This window comes from Ursus maritimus, unplaced genomic scaffold (genome assembly GCF_017311325.1).
Source record: "Ursus maritimus isolate PB19 unplaced genomic scaffold, ASM1731132v1 scaffold_30, whole genome shotgun sequence".
NCBI lineage: Eukaryota > Metazoa > Chordata > Mammalia > Carnivora > Ursidae > Ursus > Ursus maritimus.
Window position 1 is genome coordinate 22,292,880 of NW_024425564.1, and position 25,026 is coordinate 22,317,905.

Consider the following 25,026-nt stretch of genomic DNA (forward strand, 5'->3'; position numbering starts at 1 on the left):
TTTTTTTTTTTTTTTTGGTTGTTGTTTGTTTTGTTTTGTTTTTAATGGTGTGGATGGACGCGTTTCTTAAAATCATCTGCTGTCCACCATTGCTCTAAGGACTGAGTCAGGGGAGACGTGCTCCTGCCCCAGGACAGGCCCGCCGGCATCCTGGAGTGGGAAGGAGAAGGATCCAGGGCTGGGCATCCTGACTCGGGGTTAAACCAGATACTGCTTCGCCGGCAGCGTCCGCTCTTGATTGCCATTCTTAACCACTGTCTGCCCAGATTTTAACCTTGGCCTGTTTTCGAAGGTGAAGTGATTGGTTACTCCTTTTCTTTTTTCAGAGGTTCTGACCCTAATGATGATGAGAGGTTTTCCTTCTTTCATTTAATTAGGGGAAGGGACAGAGTTGGGTATGAAGCACTCGGGAAATTGTTTACTTCGAGTTCAGGCTTAAACTAAATTCGAGACAGAAATGTTGAGGCTAGGCAGAACTTAAAAAACACCGGCTATATTAAACTTCCAGGGTCGGGTAACCTAACTCTAGGTTTTGTAATAATGGTGCTGTTTTGTTTGCTGTGATGTTTTTTCTTTCTCGGGATGGGAGGATGTAAAACTTTTTTCTCAGGGTAATATTAACTCAATTTTAAGTTTTCTTGATTTCTTTATATACAGTAATTGATAACCACAGATTACATAGCAAAGTGGCAAAGCAATTGTGAAAATTTGGGAAGTATTGAGAACCAGGTGTGAGTGAATTTCACTTTTCAAAATTCCAATATATTGATGGTTCGGGTTGTGGGAATAATTTGTCGGAAATAAAAATAAATACTATAGGGCTTAGTCATTTCATGGTTAATGTACTAAATGCTCAGTATCTGCTGTGTTTGGAGAAGATATGTGTGCACTTATGCAAATACATATGTATGTATTTGTATTTACATTTGTATTTTATTGTATGTATTTGTACTTACATACTTGTATGTAAATTTTTAGTTTTCTTGCCATAGGAAGGAACCAGAGTTAACAGCCTTTCTTTTCTGATGATAAAACAATTGAAAAGCCTCCGTTTCCTGCTTGTCAAGGCAGGATTTGGGGCCAGTTGTAGATATGTAAGATTCTGGAAGTAAGGAAAACCAGATCTGTGTGATTTGTTTGCGTGTGAGGAAGGAGGAAAGCGTATGCTTTCTTCTATAATTTGAAGATGCCAGCTGCTTGGAGGTGGGGATGCATGTGGCAGGTAGACCACACAAAACCTTGCGTAGAGTATTTGCTGAACTTGCCTTTGGGGCATCGAAATTCCCCGTTGCTACTTACATCTTACTTGTTCTCTCAGCTCCCCATAGGTAGTTAACTTTGATTTTACTCATTTTTCTAAAAATGCCTTGCCTTTGGTTTCAGAAAATATTATGGAATGAGAGGTGAGGTGTGGTAAGTAAAAGAACATCTTATTTTGATTGGAATGGTCCAGAACTAATAGCTTTATGAGGAAAGTAATTCAAGCACTGTTTTGTTGGGAGAGCTAATGATGGAGTAGTTTCATGTTTTGACTAGGATGGGCCTGCGGCTTGGGGAGGGGAGGGAAAGATCCAACTAGACTTGAGACTTGAGAATATCAGGCATTGTATTAGTTTGCAAGGGTGCCTTAACAAAATACCACAGACAGTAGACAACGGAAACGTACGTCCCCACAGTTCTGGAGGCTAGAAGTCCGAGATCAAGCTGCCAGCAGGGTTGATTACTTCTGAGGCCTCTCTCCTTGGCTTGAAGATGGCTGTCTTCTCCCTGTGTCCTCATGTGGTCTTTTCTCTACGTGTGCCTGTGTCCTAATCTTTTCTAAAAAGGGTGTCAGTCATATTAGATTAGGGCCTCACCCCTATGAATTCTTTTAACCTTAATTAACTCTTAAAGGCCCTATCCAGATACAGTCAAGTTGGAGATTAGAAACCTGTCATGGCCTGCTTTATTGTAGAACTGACTGGCTCTCTCACTCAGTGAATGCTGACTTTCAAATTTCAGGTTCCTTGGGAGGTTTTCTTTCTCTCGTGTGTATTTGTTGGGTGTACTTTCTTGCCTCTCATCCATGCTAAAATGTTTTCCACTTTTACCATTCACTGAAGTGGCCTTTGTCAAGGTCAGTAACAAACGGCCTCCATATTACCAAGTCCATGTTCACTGAGTTCTAAGTATATTTAACCTCTCATACTCATTCTATACAGGTGAGCAGTCCTTCTATGAAGTATTTCTCTTGGCTTTTGTACACTATATTTTCATAGTGTCCTTCCTACCATTGTACCTAATTGCTTATCTTTTCCTGGCTTCTCATCCCTTAGATGAGAATTATTTATTATTAATTAATTAAAAATTTTTTTGTTTGCTTATTTATTGGAGAGAGAGGGAGAGAGAGGAAAAGTGCGAGGGGAGGGGCAGATGGAGAGGGAGAGAAGCAGACTCCACTGAGCATGGAGCCCAACATGGGGTTCGATCCCACGACCCTGAGATCATGACCTGAGCCAAAACCAAGAGTCAGACACTTAACCGACTAAGCCACCCAGGTGCCCCCCACTAGAATTTCTTATTAAACATTTTTTTGATCACAGCCTTTGATAGGAAATACATTTTAGATTAATCCCAGTACATTCATAAGTATATAAGTTACATATCAGTTTATTTATACATCTATCTAGCTATCAGCTTTCTGTCTCTGAAATAAAAATTTTATGGACTAGTACTTGCACTTACTCCATGAGATACAGTTATTTTCTGTTATATTTCTATAACATATTATAATACAAATATATATTTATATTCCCTTTCCTTCTGTTCTCTCCCCATAGTATCTTATCCAGCCCTAGAGGGTTAAATATTTACTGTAACTAATGACTCAGATGGACAGCTCCAGCTCTTACTTTTCTCCTGCACCCCAGGCTCATGCATCAAACTTTTTTTCATGATAACTCCACTTGGAGATCTAAAAAGCATCTCAAACTTAGTATACCTAAAACAGAACTCTTGATTTCTGTCACCTGTGTTCTTTCTCCCTTGCCCCCTTCCTATCTCAGATGTTACCAGCAGCCAAGGATGTGGGTGTCATCTTTAGTTTTGCACTTCCTTTCATCCCATCCCTTTTCCTTTACAAATACCAGCTCTATCTGGAAGTATGTTCAGTTTTATGTCTTTAAGGAATCTGAAATATGTTCTCTTCTCCACATCTGTGATCACCACCACTGTCTTCATCTTTGGCTTGCACTGATTTAACTAGTGTCTTTTGACCCCCTCTTTTCTTTATGATGAGGGAGCAGAAGGCTAGCTGAAGACAAAGCATAAGCTGACACCCTGCAACCTCCCTGCCCCCCCACCTTTGGGTGGGACATGTGTGACATTCTTCCAAGAAGCTCCCAACTATCTTAATACCTTTTTAGAGGAAAAAACAAGCTTAACTTGACAAGCAAGGCCTCTGGTATCTTATTGTAGGTCCTGTTTAGCATATGAAAGTTCTTTTGAAAACCTCCCTTTTTCCTTACCTCCCCCAACCCCTTGGTATATAATCAGTTGCTCCTCACAACCCCAGTGCAGCTCTGTCTGCCCTCAGGTCCTGTCCCCATGATTTAATAAAACCACCTTTTTGCATCAAAGACATCTTAGTTTCAAGAATGCTTTGTTGGCCACCGCTCCAGACCTCACCCCACCGAACCTCACCTATATGCCAAAGCCACATCATTTATAATCCACTTTTCACATACTAGTCTATCTTGTATTAAGACCATGTTTTCTCAAATGGTTTTTTTTTGTTTTTTTTCTTTTTAAATATTTTATTTATTTATTTATTTGTTTATTTGACAGAGAGAGAGACAGCCAGCGAGAGAGGGAACTCAAGCAGGGGGAGTGGGAGAGGAAGCAGTCTCCTAGCGGAGGAGCCTGATGTGGGACTCGATCCCAGAACACTGGGATCACGCCCTGAGCCGAAGGCAGACGCTTAACGACTGCGCCACCCAGGCGCCCCTCAAATGTTTTTAACAAAAGAAAGAAAGTTTCAAAAGTTAATAGTACTAAAGGCATAAAGTAGTTCCCTTCAGCCCTTTGCTCTACTATTTCCCCTAGTTATTTACTTCCATATTTGTAAATATTTTATTCATAGCTAGTTCTTGATTTTGCAACTTTAGACATTATTAACCATGGTGGAGTCCCCACTTCTTTACCTGCATGCCATTAGTAATGACAACTTTTAGATTCATTTGAGAGTCAAGATTTATATTTTACTTTTTTGGGGGGGGGAGGGGCAGAGAGAATCTATTTTTTTTTTTTAAAGATTTTATTTATTTATTTGACGGAGAGAGAGACAGCCAGCAAGAGAGGGAACTCAAGCAGGGGGAGTGGGAGAGGAAGAAGCAGGCTCCCAGCAGAGGAGCCTGATGCGGGGCTCTATCCAGAAGGGCGGGATCATGCCCTGAGCCAAAGGCAGATGCTTAACGACTGAGCCACCCAGGCGCCCCAGCAGAGAGAGAATCTTAAGCAGGCTCCATGCACAGCTCGGAGCCCCACCTGAGGCTCTGTCTTACAACCCTGAGAACATGACCTTGGGCGAAATTGAGAATCCCAACGCTTAACCGACACAGTACCACCCAGGCGCCCCAAGATTTATATTTTAACTGTGTAAGTAGTCCCTGCTGGTCAGATAGTATAACATGACTACACTTACTTTTTTATGTGGTTCTTCATTTCTCTTGAAGTTAACAGTTGCCTTTTTAATTTACCTAGTATTACTTTTTTGTATGTGCCCGTTGTTATCCCCTGACCCCACTCCCCCACGCAATCCCAGAGCTCTCCTTCCTTCTTGGCCTGCCCTTCACTTTCTCTGCTGTAGACGCTGTTTGCTGGATCTCATGTCATCATCTTGCTTAGTTTATAATCTTGTTTTGCGGGAGCACATTTCCTGGTAGCTTTCTGAGGGAGAATGCATGAAAGATAATTTTTTTGAGCTAATGCCTGCCTGAAAATGTCTTTCATTGATGTCAAAATGTCTTTTATTGATGTCAAAGTTTCTAGAAAAATCTACCTTTATACTTGATTGATAATTTGAATAAATTTCAAGTGGTAGATAATTTTCATCCAGAATTTAAAAATGATAACTTCACTAAATGTCTGCTTTCCTAGGCCCGATTTTAAGAAATCAAACGCCTTCTGTTTGTCCTTTATAAGTAACTTAATTTATCTTTCTAGATGCTTTCTGGTAGATTTTTCTATCATTGTTATTCTGAAATGTCATAATGATATGTGTTGATATATTTCTCTTCCTTCCATTTTTCTGGGCCCGGTCAATTAAAAAAGACTAATGTTAGTTGGATTTTGGACCTCATGGGCTGATGTCTTTAGTATTACCTGTTTATCTCCTATTTTCTACCATTTCTCCTCTCCCTTCTGGCATATGTTTTGAGTTTTATCTTCTTTTATGTTTCTATTCAGTTTTTAAATTTCAGAACCTTCTTGTATTCTGATTGTTTTGCCAGCACCTGTTTTGTATTTTGTAATATGTTATCTCTGTACGCATATTCGCTATATAGTAGACCCTTCAACAACATGGGGGTTGGGATGCCAACCCCCACACAGTTGAAAATCTGTGGATAACTTTTGACTTTTTAAAAACCTAACTTCCAGTCTCCTGTTGACTGGAAGCCTTATTGAGAACATAGTCAATTAACGCATATTTTGTATATCTATTATATACTGTATTTTTGCAATAAAGTGGAAAAGAAAATGTTATTAAGAAAGTCATAAGGAAGAGAAAATACATTTATAATACTGTACTATATTGATTGAAAAAAATTCTGTCTATAAACAGACCCACATAGTTCAAACCTGTGTTGCTTAAGGGTCAATTGTAGTTTTTAATAAGAAAAACTGTAGTTTTTCTTCTCCCTGCACAATTGCCTTTGTTTCTTCCATGTATTTTCTTATGGTTTGTTTGCTTTGGACTTTTTGTGATTGAAGATTTTTACAAACGTCCAGTGCTCTGTTCTGTATTCATATTTAAGGATGAAGAAGTAAAAGATGGTAATAAATTCTCAGTGTCCGTCTGGCAGCGGGTTGGCCTCTTCCCTAGGAGAAACCCCAGTTGTTAGTAATCTGAGATCTCTTCTCTGTGGGTATTCCATCTTTTCAGAGGAGAATCCTCTCATTTTCTGCTTGGGTGTTACAAGCTTGGCTGCCTGCATGACAGTTTTGTAAATAGACTTTCAGCCAATCCTTTTGTCTTCCCTCCTTAATCCTTCCTTCTTCTCACCCCAAGTCCCGATCTTCTCCATAGTTCTAGATTGAATTTTGGCTCCAATTTCTATCCCTTTTTCCTGCTATCCAGATTTTTGTTTCCTTTGCTCTGCTGGATCATTTACCACTCTTTAAAAATGTCACTCCTTGCTTAAAACCTATCCTCCAGCAGCTTCCCATTTCCCTGGAAATACAGTCTAGATCCCTTACTGTGGCTACAAGGATCTGAGTGATAGAACCCCTCCTGCTTCTCCACTCATCTCTCCATTCTCCTCCCCACTACTCTCATGGTTCCGCCAACAGGCCAACCTTGTACTCTTCCCCAGGGCCTTTGCCCTCGTCTTCCTCTGGCTGTTCATGTGACTGGTCCACCTAGGGTAACTCATCCAGTTACTCTCTCGCTCACCAACCCTTGGTTTTCTAAGCACTTAGCCCTTTCTGAAATGAGCTATTTTTGTGTTTTTCCCCCATTAGAGTATAAGCTCCATGGAGACAGGGACCTTGTTTGGCTAGTTCACTGCTCTATCCTTGGATTTTAGAGTAGTGCCTGGCATGTACTAGGCCCTCATATATTTGAAGGAAGAATGAAGAAAGACTCCTCAGTACAAATTATTCAGTTCCCATTACAAATTACAAATAAGTCTTAAGTGTGTACAAACCAAAGTTGTCTCAAGATGGATAACCCTTATATTACTCAAAATATACTCAACAAACTCTCATGTTCACTGCTGTGGCAGTGATCATTGTATCCAAAAATTAACAAAGCGTAATCCATGCTCTTGAGGACCTTATACTCCCAATAGGGAACACACTCATACAAGGTAACTTTAGTACAACTACTACACTTCTGAGCTCCAGTTTCACATACACGACTCTACTCCTTTTTCTTGTTTCATAGAGCTCAGAATCTTTACCTAAAACAACTCCTTATTAACAGTTTATGCACGAAATCTTGGGCATTATTTTACCTTCTTATTCATTCCCAGTTATTGGGCCATATGTCATATACCCATTCATCCCCCAAATATTTGAGCATCTCTTATAAGCATGGTCCTGAGATACAAAGATAAGGAAACCTGGTTCTGCCACTAAATCACAAATCCTGGAAGAGGATACAAATTAGTCATTACTTCCAACAACAAATTTGTAAGAATCTAAGAAAAGGTCTACTAATGTGGGTATATTGTCTTTTACATGAAATTCATCAAGTTGGGTGTGTATATCCATTCCCTGGTAATTACCTTTCTTTTTTTTTATGAATTTCCATCATTTTATTTAAATTCAATTAATTAACACATAGTGTATTACTAGTTTCAGAGGTCGAGTTCAGGGATTCATCACTCTTGTATAATACCTAGTGCTCATTACATCATGTGCCCTCCTTAATGTCCATCACCCAGTTACCCCTATCGATTGACCTCTGGGCTCTTTCCATAGTTTTGCTTTTGTGGACATTGCTGCTATAAACATTGGGGTGCAGGTGCCCCTTCAGTGCACTACATTTGTATCTTTGGGGTAAATACCCAGTAGTGCAATTGTCGGGTCGTAGGGTAGCTCTGTTTTCAACTTTTTGAGGAGCCTCCATACTGTTTTCTAGAGTGGCTTCACCAGCTTGCATTCCCATCAACAGTGTAAGAGTGTTCGCCTTTCTCTGCACATCTTTGCCAACATCTTTTGTTTCCTGCCCTGTTAATTTTAGCCATTCTGACTGAGGTGAGGTGGTATCTCATTGTGGTTTTGATTTGTATTTCCCTGATGCCAAGTGATGTTGAGCACTTTTTCATGTGTCTCTTGGCCATTTGGCTGTCTTTGGAGAAATGTCTGTTCATGTTTTCTGCCAATTTCTTGATTGGATTATTTGTTTTTGAGTGTTGTTCTTTATAGATTTTGGACACTAGCCCGCTATCTGATAAGACATTTGCAAATATCTTCTCCCATTATGTTGATTGTCTTGGTTTAGTTAACTGTTACCCTTGCTGTGCAAAAGCTTTTTATCTTGACGAAGTCCTAATAGTTCATTTTTGCCTTTGTTTGCCTTGGCTTTGGAGACGTGTCTAGCAAGAAGTTGCTGGCTGAGGTCACATAGGTTGCTGCCTGTGTTCTCCTCTAGGATTTTGATGGATTCCTATCTCACATTTAGGTCTTTCATCCATTTTGAGTCTATTTTTGGGTACGGTGTAAGGAAATGGTCCAGTTTCAGTCTTCTGCATGTCCAATTTTTCCAACACCGTTTGTTGAAGAGACTGTCTTTTCTATTGGATAGTCTTTCCTGCTTTGTCAAAGATTAGTTGACCATAGAGTTAAGAGTCCATTTTTGGGTTCTCTGTTCTATTCCATTGATCTGTGTGTCTGTTTTTGTGCTAGTTACCTTGCTGTCTTGATGGTGACAGCTTTGTAATATAGCTTGAAGTCTGGAATTGTAATGTCACTGGCTTTGATTTTCTTTTTCATATATTCCTTTGGCTATTTGGGGTCTTTCCTGGTTCCATATAAATTTAAGGATTATTTGTTCCAGCTGTGTGAAAAAAGTTGATGGTATTTTGATAGGGATTGCATTGAATGCGTAGATTGCTCTAAGTAGCATAGACATTTAACAATTTTCTTCCAATCCATGAGCATGAAATGTTTTTCCATTTCTTTGTGTCCTCCTCAATTTCTTTCATGAGTGTTCTATAGTTTTCTGAGTATAGATCCTTTGCAATTGTAAGTGGGATCAACTCCTTAATTTCTCTTTCTTCTCATTGTTGGTGTATAGGAATGCAACTGATTTCTGTGCATTGACTTTGCCACTTTGCTGAATTCCTGTATGAGTTCTAGCAATTTTGGGGTGAAGTCTTTTGGGTTTTCCACATAGAGTATCATGTCATCTGCGAACAGTGAGAGTTTGACTTCTTTGCTGATTCTGATGCCTTTTATTTCTTTTTGTGGTCTGATTGCCGAGGCTAGGACTTCTAGTACTATGTTGAAAGTGGGCCTCCCTGTCATTCCTGATCTTAGAGGAAAAGCTTTCAGTTTTTCTCCTTTGAGAATGATACTCGCTGTGGACTTTTCGTGTATGGCTTTTATGATATAATTACCTTTCTTTCAAACAGAAACAAACTTGCTTTGCCCTTGGCTCCAGGAGCAATCATCAAGTACTGAGTTCATGTCAGTGGGATAATACTATATTTGGTCTTTGTCCCTAGTCTCTGGCAAAAAGTTCCCTGAACTTAAATTTTTTTTTTTTTAAGATTTATTTATTTATTTATTTATTAGACGGAGAGAGACAGCCATCGAGAGAGGGAACACAAGCAGGGGGAGTGGGAGAGGAAGAAGTAGGCTCCTAGTGGAGGGGCCTGATGTGGGGCTCAATCCTGGAACGCTGGGATCACGCCCTGAGCCGAAGGCGGACGCTTAACGACTGCGCCACCCGGGTACCCCCCAAACTTAAAATTTACTGAGTGATAGTAGCATCGTCTGTTTCTTATAGCAAGCCTCGTTGGACCATGCCTGAATTTATGCTCGGTAAGTCTCAGCGTGGGGCCCCTAGGTGGTTTGAGGGTAGGGGCTAGTCACTGAAAATACTAAACAGGATTAGAGAATGGGAAGTTTCAGCTCTACCCCTGACCTCCAGGGAGGGAGAGGGCCTGGAGTTGGGGTTGTAACAACTCTTGAAGAATGAGTGTAATAAGCATATCTAAAGCCACATTCTTTTTTTTTTTTAAGATTTTATTTATTTATTTGACAGAGAGAGACAGCAAGAGAGGGAACACAAACAAGGGGAGTGTGAGAGGGAGAAGCAGGCTTCCCACGGGGCAGGGAGCCTGACGCAGGGCTCCATCCCAGGACCCTGGGATCATGACCTGAGCCAAAGGCAGACGCTTGACAGCTGAGCCACCCAGGCACCCCTAAAGCCGCATTCTTGTTCTTGGAGCCTTCTCCGTCTCAGTAAATGGCAATTTTGTCACTGTTATTCCAGTTGTCATTGAGGCCTCCCTGACCTCTCCGTAGGACACAAGCCTCCCACACACCTGCCCCCTTTACCCTTACAATGCTTTATTTTTGCCTAAGTTCTTCTTAGGGAGCATATATGTTCCAGTGAGGATGATACTTGGAACATAGTAAGTGTTCCATGAATCTTCAAATGGATGAATTTTCAGTCCTTGAAGAATTGGCCAAGGTGAGGTTATAGATGAAGGCAGGAAGCACCCCCAGACTGTGGCATTTTATACGCATCTCCTGTAGAATTTATGCTTTCTATTAGTCAATGGGGAGCTAAGAGTCTTTGGCAGGGACTTAGTTTTGTAGGCTGTCTTAGCTACAATGTGAGGAGTGGGAGGCTAGGAGCAAGGAAACCAGGTAGGTTAGTGTTAAGGGTGGATGAGAGTTTGAAATAAGGGGGCAGCAGTGTAGGGGCTGGGAGTGGTGTTCGTCTGATTGTAGCCTGACCCAACAACAGTGATGCCACTTCTGTCTGCTCTGCCTGCCCCTCTCTTAAAGAGATTGAAGTCTTTAGGTCGCAGGAGAGTATCAGTGTGGACCTACATGAGAGAGAAGTAGTTGTCTTGGTGTACAGATTTTCCCTTCTCTGGGGGTTGGCTTGGCTGTGCTCCCTAGTTCAACCTGGCTTAACAGACCATGGACAGACTGAAATTTGCAGGCCTTGTCTAGTGCCCGGTCCTGGGTGCCTGCTGTGCCAAACAAGGTCGGGGAGTTAGTGACCAGTTGGACTCTGGCTGATCTAGCTTACAGACTACCAGCACTGCCACTTACTAGTTGTGTGACTTGAGCAGTGTGTGCAATGTCTTAATTTTAGCCAGCAGACAAATGCAGATAACAGAATCTGGGAATACTGACGATGGATATATTTTTGCTTGTCTAGCTCACATTGATGTACAAGTGAAGAAATAGGAATTAACTGATGTGTGGAAGACAAAGTACAAAATTTGATGATTTTAGCAAATGTATGCAGTGGTGTGACCACCACAATCGAGACACAGAACGTTTTAATCACTCCAGAAGATTCCCTCATGTCCTTTAAAGTCAGTCCTCAAGCGCCTCGCGACAATTGCATTGCTTTCCATAACCATAATTTTGCCTTTCCTAGAATTTAATGTAAATGGAATCGTGCAGCAAGTCTTTTGTGTCTGACTTCTTTCACTTAGCATAATGCTTTTGACCTCCATCTGTGGTGTTGTATATATCAGTGATTCATTTTTTTATTTGATGGATAATATTCCATTGGCTGGATGTACCACAGTTTGTTAATCCAGTTGCTTATTGATGAATGTTAGGGTTTCCAGTTTTTGGCTATTACAAGTATTACTGCTGTTATTAGCATTCATTTACAAGTCTTGGTGGAGATATATGTTCTCATTTATCTTGGGTAACGTTATAAGAAATTGCCAAACATTTCCATTGCCAACAGCCATGCTGTCAAGTGTCTGTTTAAATTTTTCGCCTGCTTAAGAAATTGCATTGTCTTTTTATTATCGAGTTGTAACAATTCTTAGGTATTTTGGGTGCAATCTTTTATCAGATACATGTTTCGCAAATACTTTCTTTGAGTAATTTTTTGTGTTTGGTTTATGTTAAGGATCAGAGTTCTTTTTTTTTTACATAAGGGTATTTTAGTATCATTTATTGAAAAGGCAGTTGAAAATCAATTGATGATATATATATGGGTTTATTTCTGGACTGTTCTGTTCCATTGACATATGTATCTTTACACCATTTGTATAGGTTATGCAGTGTTACTCTTTTCAAAGTGTTTACTATTTTAGATCCTTTGCATTTCCTTATAAGCTTCAGAATCAGCTTGTTAAAATAGATCTATTGAAGTTGGAGAGAATAGACATCTTAATGTTACAATCCATAACTATATGGTATCTCTTTATTTTTTTTAGGACTTTAATTTCTCTCAGCAACACTATACGTATTTCAGTATATAATACAGTTCTTGCACTATTTTTGTCAAATTTAACTAAAGGTTTCATAGTTTTGATGCTATTGTCGTGGTACTCATTTCATGTTTGCTGCAAATACAATAGAAATACAGATGATTTTTGTATATTGGCAGTGTATTCTACAAAACTGCAAAATTCATTTATTACCTTTTTTTTTTTTTTAATTCCATAGACTTTTCTACCCGGAGGATGATACTCCAAATGAAGATTGTTTTACCTGTTCCATCCAGTGTCTATGTCTTTTAGTTTTTGCCTCATTGTTCCTCCAGTGTAGTGTTGAAAGAAAAGGGTGAGAGCAGATCTTTCTCCTTGTCTTTTGGAGAGAAACACTTAGTCTTTCACTGTTAAGTTTAATATTAGCTGTAGTTTATAGATACTTTTTTTAGTTCGGAAAAGAAAAGTTTCCTTCTATTCCTACTTTGAAATTTTTTAAAAAATGAGCAATGGATATTGAATTTCCTTTCAGATGCTTTTTCTGCATTGAGATGATCATGGTATTTTTCTTTAAGTGTGTTTATATGGTGTATTACATTGTTTTGAATGTTAAAACAATCCCACATTCCTCAGATACACCCTTTTTATATATTGATGGGTTATCCTTTTTGCAGGATTTGATTTATTAAATATTTAAGGTTTTCCCATTTACATTCATGAGGAATATTAGTAGCTTCCTTAAATGCCTTTGTCTGGTTTTGTCATAAGGATCATGCAAGAGCTCATCAAAAGTGAGTTGGGTAGTGTTCCTCTTTTATTTCTTGGAAGAGTTTGCCTAGAATTAGGATATTGGATTTTTACTGCTGCATAACAGACTACCACAAACTTAACAGCTCACAACAGCATACAAATTATTAGCTCACGGTTTCTGCAGGTTAAGAGTCCGGGTGTGGCTTTAGCTGGGTCCTCCGTTCTCCATCTCACAGTTGCGTTCAGGGTGTTAGCCTGCCTCTTAGGACTGCTGGCAGAATTCAGTTCCTGGTGACTGTAGGACTTACAGTCTTACAGGACTTAGAGTGGCTTGCTTCTTTAAGTCAGCAGGAGAATCTTTGTGATACCAAGGAAGGTCCCAGTCTCTCTTTTAAAGATTTACGCTTAATGGAGTTGGATCTGCTTATGATAATTTCCCTTTTCGGTAACTCAGAATCAGCTGATGGAGACCTTAATTGTATCTGCAGAATCCTTTTACCTTTATCATATAACTTATCCCATCACCCTTGCTGTATTCTGTTGGTTGGAAGTAGATCACAGGTTCCGTCCACACTCAAGGGGACAGGTCATACAAGAGTTAGACATGGCTTGACTCACTGAGGTTACTAAGCTGTATCTGCCACAGTTTGTATGCTTTCTTAAGTGTTCAGTAGAATTAATCTGGGCCAGGACTTTTCTTTTGGGGAAGGTTTTAACTACAAATTCAGTTTCTTTGCTAGATATTGGGCTATTCTAGTTATCTGTTTCTTCTTTTGTGAACTTTCATAGTTTGTGCTCTTCAAGCACTCTAATCTGAATTGTATAATTTACAAGAATAAAGTTAATAATATTCTCATTATCCTTTTAATATCTGTAGGCTCTATGGTGATGTCTTCTCTTTCATTTCTTATTTGTGTCTTTTTTTTTTTTTTAACATGATCAGTTTGGCTGGAGGTTTATACATTTTGATCATTTTGAAGAATCAACTTTGGTTTCATTGTTTTTTTTCCTCCTTTATTATTCGTCCATATTCTATTTAATAGCTTTATGCTTTTATCTTTATTTTCTTCTCTTATTTTGAGTTTAATTTGTACTTTTCTAGTTTCTCATGGTGGAAGCTTCGACTATTGATTTTAGGCCCTTTTTTTTTTGAAAAAAATAGTTAATAAATTTCCTTGCGGGTATTGCTTTTCTTTTTTTTAACCAAAATCATTTTTGTTTTAGTCTTCAAAGAACAAACTTCTTTTTCCAAGGTAATGATTAATTTACAAAAATGGCATTTGCAATGCATCTTCAAAATATTTCCCTTTAACAGGAACCTTAGCTTTACAGAATCCAAATATTAAAAGGTTAAAAAAAATTTTCTGTTTTGTTATTATAGGACAAAACAGTAAGTCAGGGAAAGCCATTCATTTTTCAGGACCTTCTCCAGGAACCAGCATTGTTACATTATTTCCATTTAGCAAAATTTTATCTAATTTAGTGATCCTTCTTCCTTCTGGTGTGATTTCAAACTTAGTGACATCCTCCAATACCCTATTGACAAAGTCATCATACCCCAAAAGTGTGCCAACAATTTCTTTATCATTTTATATCACAATGTGAATTCTTCATCCTATAAATTTGTCCACAAGCTCTAGAGGCAGAGGCTGTGATGGGTTAGTGGTAGTGTTAGCTGTCATGGCTATGCCAGAAGTCACGGGTATTGCTTTCGATCTAAAAAAAAATTATTCAGGGGGAGGCGTGGATGGGAGGTTGGGCTAAGTAGATGATGGGCATTGAAGAGGGCACTTGTGAACACTGGGTGTTACACGTAAGTGATGAATTGCTAAATTCTGTTCCTGAAATCAACACTACTACACTATATCTTGACTAACTTGAATTTAAACTAAACTAAAAAAAAATGATTCAGTTCAAACTATTTTTTAGTTTCACTTGTGATTTCTCTTTGGAATGGATTATTTAGGAGTATGTTGTTTAAACGTGGAATATTTGAAGTTTTTCCCCAAATACCATTTTGTCATCAAGTTCTAGTTTAATTTTATTATGGTCAGAAAATATATTTTGTATAATAGAATTTAAGAGGGTCTACCCTTAAAGTTAATGAGACGGATTAATGGTGTACTTTGGTGAATGTTCTATATACACTTGAAAAGAATGATTCTTCTCTAGTTATTGAATAGAAGGTACTGTATGTATCAGGTCAACTTGGTTGGTAAGGCTGTTTGTTCAGTGTCTTAAAGCACTTCTCTCCATTTATAACTACATTATGTAGCAGGCATCTTCAGGGCTCTGAAATGGGTTAATTGGTGAAAGTCATTATACCCTTCAATTCATGGGTAGTTTTTTCTGTTGAGGGGCTGAGAGCATGGGGGTTGGTTGATTTGAGTGTCTGCTCTGCCAGGTACTGTTCAAGAATAGGGAATAAAGTGGAAGGCATTGATAAACCAGACATTGCCTTGTCTTCAGAAACTCGTGTCTTGGGGGGAATGAGAGACAGTTATTAATGCAATGAAGGATGGAGGCGGGTATGATGTAGTAGAGCAGTCACGCAAGACAGCGTTCTACTGAAGAGATAGTGTAGTGGAAGGTGTAAGATTGTGTATTAACGATGCTTGACATTCTTAGTAACGGTGGTAGTAGCCTTGTGTCTGTTGAGTTTGCCATGAGAGGAAGGGACTGGAACCTAGGAGACAGTGACAATGGGTAGCGTTTGATATGTGTTTATTATGTGCCATGAATTCTCTTTAGCATGTTATGTGTATTCATTTTTTTTTCTTTTTTTATAAAGATTTTATTTATTTATTCGACAGAGATAGAGACAGCCAGAGAGAGAGGGAACACAAGCAGGGGGAGTGGGAGAGGAAGAAGCAGGCTCATAGTGGAGGAGCCTGATGTGGGGCTCGATCCCATAACGCTGGGATCACGCCCTGAGCCGAAGGCAGACGCTTAACCGCTGTGCCACCCAGGCGCCCCTGTATTCATTTTATTACCAGTGTCACCCTTTGAGAGTGGGTACTGTTATCTCCATTTATTGCAAAAGGAAACTGAGGCACATAGAGGTTAACTGGCTCAAGCTGCAAGTAAGTTGTTGGGTTAGGATTCACGGCTGAGCAGTGTGGCTCCAACATGCGTGTGAGCTGTCAGCCATTATGCTGATAATCCCATTGACAGATAATAAGGATTTGATCTAGGCTAGATAGAATGGCATTGGGAATGTAGAGAAGCAAACAGATGGGAGAGGGCTTACTGGGGTAGAATCTATAGCACTGAGGTAAAGTAGAGGAGGGGCAATGTGCTGAAAAGGAACTATTTCTCACCAGAGAGATGGGGAGAGGATGTAATACCCATTACAGAAATATGAAAATCGGAAGAAGGAGCTGTAGGATGTATATACTTTTTAAAGATGTCTTCGAGCCAACCAAGCAGAGATTCCTTCCTGGGGTTCCAGAAAGGTGGGAGGTATGGAGGGAAAATGTGGTTATAATTTGTCATAGAGGTAATATTTGGATCTATGGGCATGTTGTGGTCACCAAAGAGAGAAGAAAATAGAAAAGAGAGGTTTTAAAAGACAACATAAAAAATGTACTATTTGTTGGATTAAAGAGTTTTGGGTGTGGAGGTATCACGGTTCAACGTCATGTTGATTCAGTAATGGTATCTCCAGGTGCTTATCATCTAGTGTTGCCCAGTGTGTCATTACGAAAGTGGTGTGCAGTAGAGGGAATATTGTGGCAGGACGTGGAAGAGCATGGCTCTGTTTTTACGTAGCCTGTGTGTGTCTGCTGCCTTCGATATATTACCTTAGAAGTGAGACTTAGCTGCCTTCAGAGGAAAATAAAAATCAGTAAGAGGATTAAAAATGGAAAAGAGCTTTATACAATTTGAGATTGGTCTTGAGCCAATTAGTTAACCACTTAGATGCCCTCATGAAGGTGGGATTATGTAACTCCATTGGAATGATTCCAAAAAGAAAAACATTTGTGATTATACTGTAGCTGGGTTTTTGACCTGAAAAGATCTTGGGTAGTGAAGTCAAATTCTCATTCTCTAATTAGTGTTTTGGGTTTTAGCCATACTTTCACCACGAAAGTCTGAGAAATTTGATAAACTTTTAAAAATTGTCCCCCTCTTGCCTCGCTGGCCTTCTTCAATGGTTGAGTCACTTTAAGCCTTTATTTTCTTATCTAGAAATTGGGGATAATGATATCTAGTCTCATTAATTCAGAGGGCAATCCGGAGGATTACAGGAGCTGTTGAATAGAAAAGCACTTTGTAAACTGAGAACTCTATAATTACAACTGTCCCTTGGGGTTGTGGTGTGTTGATGGTGTTGGTTCATCTCTCAGGTTCATCTGCTATCACTACCCTTCTGCTGCCAGCGCCTTTATCTTGCAGAGAAAAACAATGTACCGTGTGTTTCATGAAATTTATCCTTTGAACTAATGCTAAGTTACTGGCACACAGGAATGAGTGCTCCTTTGCTTACCCCAGATATACACCCTCTGTTGCCAGCCAGTTTTTCTGACGTACAGTGCTTACCAGTGTGAGACTGGAGCAAAGCACATGCTTCCTTTTAAACTATGAAAAACTGCAGTACTGGTTTCAGCAATTGGTGTATGTTTCTGATTCTATATACATATAATTGTGGACAGTTCTCCTCCCCCCACTTCTCTCCCTTCCTCCCTCCCTTTTCTCTCTTATTAAATCCCAGGACAAGGTATGAGACACGCATCCCATACAGAAGCGTAAACTAAGCAGTTTGTGGTGTCGTCATATCTGGTCTCAGTGGGAGGAATTGTATGAGCTATACTTCCAGAAGAGTTCTTGTTGGCTGTAGGCATGCAGGGTACAGGGGTAAGTCCTTTTCAGTAAAAGGTAGCCTTTTTAGTGATCAGTCTTCCTCTCATCCCACTGCCCCACAAAGATACATACATACACTAGGGCCCAGAGTCCAAATTGCGCTGGTCTAGTCATATGGGAAGTCAGAGTTATGCTTCTCAACGCTTCCTAGCAGAGTATGATGAGTAGCCAGTTGGGAGTGATTTTGTTGTGAATGGCTATAACGTGGTAATCACATATCTTTAACTAGGGTCATTCCAGTGGATAATAGATGCTTTTGAACTGGCCTTACATTTACTTGTGTTCTTTTCCCTAAAAGGGAGGCTATGACTCTCAGCCTCATCTAATCTCACCTCACCCCCACCATAAGTAGTTCCTTAGTTCGAGAGGTTGATGACCTCTTGCTGTGTGGACATTCACTAAAGGTTACACTGTGTTGCAGTTTGGAAGGAATCAGGCAGGAAGATTGAAGATTTGTTTAGACTTTATCCAACAAAAGAATTGCCTGCCTAGCTCAGGGATGTTTTGTTTCTGAGTGACTCATTAGTGGGGACCATCTTCCACAACTCTGTTTCTAAAAAAAGAGTAGAGAGACAGCTTTCCTGGATTCTTTCTCTAGGCTATTCTGTCCACTCCCCTGCAGTCTCTAAGATCACACTCTTAACTCTCCGGGGAAAGCGCTATAGCCATGCTCACGGTACCTGCCCAGCTAATGCGTGCTGCCACTGGTCGTGGGGCTGACACTTGACCCAAGTTGGATAGAGATCTGGGGTGGGATTTTTGGGGGGATGGTTTTTGAAATTATGAACTGAGAAGGCTTTCATAGAACTGGGAAGAAGCAGCTATGTGCAAGGGAAGTCGAGAAGAAAGTGAAGCAAGTGTGTAGAGAGAAATGAGTAATGCTCTGAGAATGACATCAGTTCACAAGAGCCTTCTAGTTCTGTCCCCAGCAACCTGCTTCTTCCCATGCATTCTGTAAGCTTATTCTCCCGTAAGCTAACAATAAATTCCCTCTTTTTGGTGAAGATAAGGTTTCTGTGACTTGAACTAAAATCTCCTTTACTAAAATAAGAGGAGATGAACTATTATATGACTTTGTACTTTGTTTTTATCATATGACCAGTATAAGTAAACTACTATTGATGAATAGAGCAGGGCCCCGTTAATCAGCTACCAGAAGTATGTGGATGGATAGTGTACTTTAACGGACAGTTTGGCCATTAAATGATACGTGCAGAGCATTTCCTTGTGGTACCTGGCCCAAAGTTAAAGAATGTAATTACATCATAACTGTCTTATTAGCAGCTTTATCTGGCACTGTAGTAGTACTTCTCTTAGTTTCTTCTTTGCTACGTCATGCTTTCCTTGGTATATACTTATTGGGGTTTTAATAATGGTTCTTTTTCTAAAATAAATGATCGTGTGTATAACTTTTTTTTTTTTTAATCAAACTGCCTGGGGTTTTTAGAATCATCCTTTGTTTAGACTAATAATACTCTTTGTAGAAGCAGGAGCTCTTACTAACTGTAGGTACTGTGATATGGAAACTCCCTTCCTCCACTTCCTTCTGCCATCTGTCTCTGAAAAATTATAGTTCTGTTAGAACTTAAGTCATTTTACTTGGAGAACAACTTGTTGAACTTCCCTCAGTTTAGTAAATACCACTGCAGTTCTTATCAACGCTACAATTTATCTTTTAGCTTTGCATTCTCACCCTGTCATTACAGTAGTCTGTAGAAAATAAGCACGGTGAATATTTGTTCTTTTTGGCTGCCCAGCAGATGAACTCCATATCTAAATCAGGAGAGTTCTCTACTTCATGATGTTTTGTGGGAAGCTGTGTCACTGCCCACGTGCTCCCCTTCCACTCCCAACCCTTGCATATCTTAATACCCAGACAGAATAGGGAAAAATTAGTATACTTTTAAAGTTCTCTTATCCCAGGTTGGGGCATACAAATTAGAGGTGTGAAATGGAGTGGTTTAGCTGTGTGGGTGGGGAGGCAGTGTGGAGTGTGGAGGTAGTAGTAGCCATAACTTAATTGCTCTGAACTCAAGCATCACTGGCAACCACATTCTGAATTTTGATTTGAAATTGAATCCCTTGCATAGATTGTTGGCAGTGATTAAAAATTTTGGGGGGAGGTTCGTTTCATTAAGTTTGAAAGAGAGTTTGATCTAGCTGAATGCTTTTGTACCTTCCAAGACTGACTGCAATAGCTGTCCTTAGTTCCTTATTGTGTAGATTTCTGGTATTTTATGGTGGAACTCCGGTCATGCCAGCCCCTCACCATAGTCTCTGTTTAGTCAAAAGACTATATTCCCCTACTTTTCTTTATGGTCATTTTACACTTTGAAGCCACTGTTGGAGTCTTTTTATTCTTTATGAGGTCGAGACTGTCATCTTTGATAGTCAAAACTAACCTAAGAGTTAAGGGTTTTCCTTACTATTTGTTGAAATCAACTGGCTTTAATAATTTAGGGCAATTAGTGGCATTGGCATATTTAAAACAATGTAAGTTTACAGTGTATTCATGATTTACTTACTAGTTTCTGACTTGTTTTTCCTGATTTTTTAATTTATCAAAGCCATGTTTGTCTGTTCTGGAAAAATCTTTTAAGTACAGGGAAGTATTAAGAAAAAAACAATGTAGGGCCCCCACATTAATCTGCAGATTCAGTGTAATCCCTATCAAAATTCTCACTGCCTTTTTTGCAGAAATCAACAGTGTAATTCTAAAATTTACACGGAAATTCAGGGGGCTCAGAACAGCCGAAACAATCTTGAAAAGAACAAAGATGGTAGACTTTAAAACTTTTTTTTTTTTTTTAAGATTTTATTTATTTGAGAGAGTGCAAGAGAGAATGCAAGTCGGGGGAGGGGCAGAGGGAGGAGGAGAAGCAGAGCCCAATGTGTCAGGTGGGGCTTGAACCCAGGACGACAAGATCATGACCTGAGCTAAAGGCAGACAGTTAACTGACTGAGCTGCCCAGGGGCCCTTCAGCTTCAAAACGCTACACAAAGCTCCTGTAATCAAGATGGTGTGGTACTGGCATACGATACTATAGATCAATTTATGGTCATTTGATTTTTGACAAAGGTGTCAAGACAATTTAATGGGGAGAAGAACAGCCTTTTCAACAAATGCTCCTGGAACAGCTTGATAACCACATGCAGAAGAATTAATTTGAATCTCTCTCTCATACCAAAATTAACTAAAATAGATCAGACCTAAATGTAAGAGCTAGAACTAAAACCCTTAGAAGAATACATAGGTGTAAATCTTCGTCGTGACCTTGGGTTAGTCAATGGTTTCCTAGATATGATATGACACCAAAAGTACAAGCATCCCAAGAAAAAATCGATAAGTTGGATTTCGTTACAGGAAAAAAATGATAAATTAGGTGTCATCATAATTAAAAACATTTGTACTTCAAATAACATTATCAAGACCGAGAAAAAACAACCCGGAGTGGAAGGAAATCTTTGGAAATCATATATCTGATAAAGGTCTAGTATCAAGAATATATAAAGAACTCTTACAACTCAATATAAAAAGACAACCTGATTTAAAAAATGGGCAAAGGAATCAGATAGATGTTTCTCCAGAGGATATGTAAGTGAAAAGATGCTCAACATCTTTAGTCCTGAGGGAAATGCAAGTAAAAGCCAGAGTGCTACGCCCACTAGGATGACTGTCAGGGGAAAGGTGGACAATGGAAAGTCTTGGTGAGAATTTGGAGACTCATGCATCTCCAAATTTGGGGTGTAAAGTGGTGCAGCTGCTCTGGGAAACAGTTTAGCAGCTTCACAAATGGTTAAGCATAAAGTTACCACATGACCCAGCAGTTGGACTCCTAGATACATACCCAAGAGAAATGAAAATATCTGCAAAAACTTGTACACAAATGGTCATTGCAGCCAAACAGCAGAAACTGTTCCTTTTATACCAGCCCCAAAGTAGAAGCTACCCCAACGGCCATTCATTGCTGAATGGTTAAACCAGATGTGATGTATCCGTGCAATGGAATATTATTCCGTGGTAAAAAGGGCATAAAGTGATGCCTGTAACAACATGGATGATGAACCTTGAAAGTATAGGTCAGTGGAAGCAGCCAGACCCAGAAGACTACATACTGTGATTCCATTGATATGAAATGTTCAGAATAGACAAATCCTTAGAGACAGAAAGGTCGATTACTGGTTGCCAGGGGTGGGGGAGGAGGAAATGGGGAATGACTGTTGATGGATATGGGGTTTCTTTTGGGGTTGATGAAAATGTTCTGGGCTTTGATCATGATGATGGTTGCACAGCCTTGTAAATATACTAAAAACCACTGAATTGTATACTTCAAAAAGCAAATCTTATGCTATGTGAATTGTAGCTCAATTAAAAGAAAAGATAATTAACAAAACAAGCCACCTCAGATCCCACTGCCCAGGGACCCCCACAGCTTACAAATGCTTACTCAGTGCCAGACCCCTGAGCCCCGTAGATCTCATTTAGTTCCCACAGTAGCTTTGTGAATGTTCTCTCAGAACTGGGGCTCCTGACTCTTCCAGAGTTCTTTCTGCTAATTCGCTGTGCTCACTCTTAACAAAGAATTTTAGGCGAAGACAAGAGAGCTAATTTGAAATATTATGAAAATACTGTTTTATGAAGGTAAGTGCTTTACTCACACAGTTGACCAAAATACATTTGTGGCATGGTTCAGGTAGCATTCAGTGCTCAAGCTTTAGGGAAAGCAAACCCTTGAGAAATAGGGTTAAACCCCCAAAGTTAGTCTTTTAATAATACTGAGGAGCTTATGCTGATCTTTTTTCTTTTCTTTTCTTTTCTTTTTTCTTCAGAGACTGCAAGAAAGAAACAAGTAGAATTAGAAACTTCCTTAAGTGGGTCATTTATGTTGACCTGGTGTAATGCTGGGGTAGAAAAACTGCTTGAATTTTGTCTTCATAAACTGCTACTCATCAGAACATGCTATGGTCCATTGCTTTTCTACTAGAGAGTTTAGAACAGAAGGCGTCAGTAAAACACACTAGCATGGAAAACCTTGTTACAGTGGTTACTTTTGTTTGTTTGAACATGTGCTTAAGATTTCAGAGCAGCTAGTCATGGGTTCAGAGGTTTTATCCTGTGTACTCATTGTATTGATTGATCCTTATTCGTGGGCATCTAAAATGTGGTGAACTTCAAACTCCTTGCAAAAACAAACCAAACATGGTTAGTAATTTTTATTTTTAAGGAGAGTTGTTCAGACTTTTTAATGACTTTGACATGAAAATATACTGTTTTTAAAAATCTTGAACTTCAGATAGTGGTGCTCTGGCTTTATTCTTTCATCATGTAAATAAAGAAAATGTATTATTTCTAGAAACTTACAAATAGCTTGACTCTGACAGAAGTTCTCAGTGAAGTGCAGTTGACCCCTGTCATTTAATGGTTTCACATTGCAGTCAGAGCAGACTTGCTTTTAGTAAGTATTAGCATTGAGACATGACTGTCCCAAGGAAATGCAAAGTATCGTCTTTTTTTCCCCAGTAGAGTGCTCTCAGAAATTTGATTTTAATATAATAAACACTTTGACCTAGATATCATAATGTCATCATAATTTTAATGTAGATAGACCACACTTGGATTCTAAATTCCATGAAGGCAGAAACTTTTTGCCATCCTTATATAATGTCAGAGTTTCTTCTTGTGCCTGTCCATAGTAAATGATTAATAAATGTTTGTTATATAAATATATATTCATAATCACATATATTGATATTAATCATACTGTTTCTGTAATATACCCCTGACACATATGCAATTAACTAGAATGTTCTCAATTGATAATATTGTGTGTAATAATTTTTCTTGCTGTTTTTGTTTCTTTAGGTTGGTATTTTGTATGGCATCTTTTTTTATCAAAATTCAAGTTTCTGCGGGAACTGGTGGGAGACACAGGATCTCAGGAGGGAGATCATGAGCCGTCAGGCTCTGAGACCGAAGAAGACACTTCGTCATCTTCACACAGGATCAGATCTGCTCGGCAAAGGAGGGCACCTGCTGATGAAGGCCACTGACCCTCGCCATGGTCCTGTACTAGTGAATGATGGAAGGCAGCGGGGAGCCTCTGTCTTTAATGACCTGGCTTTGCAGTTTGGTAAAAGATTGAAGAGCGTTTTTACTTGGATTTTAAGTCCAATTAAAAGAAAAAGATTTATATGTAAGCCATATGAAAATAAAGGGAATTAAAACCAAATCAGCCCATTGCAAATTTCATCTTAAAGGTAGTCTTTTGCCTCACTAGCTTTCTATTTACGTACTTACTCTCTGGCTCCCGGGCTTATTTCCTTGCACTGGTGTGAATCTTGTAAACATTACAGGCTTGAAAAACCATATTTTATTAATTCTGTAATGTATGTTGTATTTTTGTTTTTGTTTTCACATTTTACCTTGTCCAAAATTGGGATATAGCTCATGATTACTGTGAACCAGAAGAGGGTCGTGATGTCATTCTCCCAGCCTGTGCGTGTGTGAACTTACTAACAGCTTGTCACGGCGTCATCACTGTATTGTCCGTACCAGATGTGTCAGGTTTAATTGGCATTTAAAGATGTCTTCAAAAAGATTGCACTACGATTCAGCATTGAAACGAAAAGTGATTGTGTACGCAGAGAAGCATGGAAACAGAGCGGCGGGGCGTACGTTCGGCATTAGCGAAGCAAATATCCGGCGCTGGAGGAGTGACCGCCATTCCATATTTTCTTGTAAAGCAACAACAAAATGCTTTACGGGACCTAAGAAAGGAAGATACCCACAAGTGGATGAAGCTGTACTATGTTTTGTTAGTGAGATGCGTGCAAAAGGCTTGCCTGTCACGCGCCAAGCAATGCGATTGAAGGCAGGAGAAATCGCCAAATCCCTGGGAATAGATGAAACAAAATTCAAAGCGACGAGAGGCTGGTGTGATCGATTCATGCGCCGAGCAGGGTTGTCTTTAAGGTGTCAAACGTCGTTCTGCTCAAAACTTTCTGCCGACATTAAACAGAAGACGCCGGTGCAGCACTCTTTCCAGAAACGCCGGCTCGCCAGTGCTCTTGACGACACCAAGGGTGCTGGTATGTGGAAGAACGTAGGCATCAGTGGCTGTGACTTGAGAAGTGATTCAGAAGAGTTGGACTCAGAATATGAGGTTATAGTTATAACCTAACCAGTTATTTCATACGCTTTCTTTCAGGATCCACAAGACTGATGTGTTAAAAATCTGCTTAACCCTAAAAACCATTTCAATAAAAACGAAATAAACATTCTACCCGA

General features: G+C 39.4%; 2 protein-coding genes across 2 annotated transcripts in view; one reads left to right on the top strand and one right to left on the bottom strand.

The window, feature by feature from the left end:
• Positions 1–25,026, top strand: part of SMIM13 (small integral membrane protein 13) — a 25,297-nt gene extending 271 nt beyond the window's left edge. The window contains exon 2 of the mRNA XM_040645044.1: positions 23,602–25,026. Within this exon, the coding sequence (XP_040500978.1) occupies positions 23,602–23,789 (188 nt within the window). The 3' untranslated portion in view covers positions 23,790–25,026. The remainder of the gene's footprint in view (positions 1–23,601) is intronic.
• LOC103664916 (U6 snRNA-associated Sm-like protein LSm5) lies at positions 12,832–15,097 on the bottom strand. Its single transcript, XM_040645043.1, is given in 1 exon segment — positions 12,832–15,097. A coding segment is annotated over 1 exon segment (273 nt). The 5' UTR covers positions 14,558–15,097; the 3' UTR covers positions 12,832–14,284.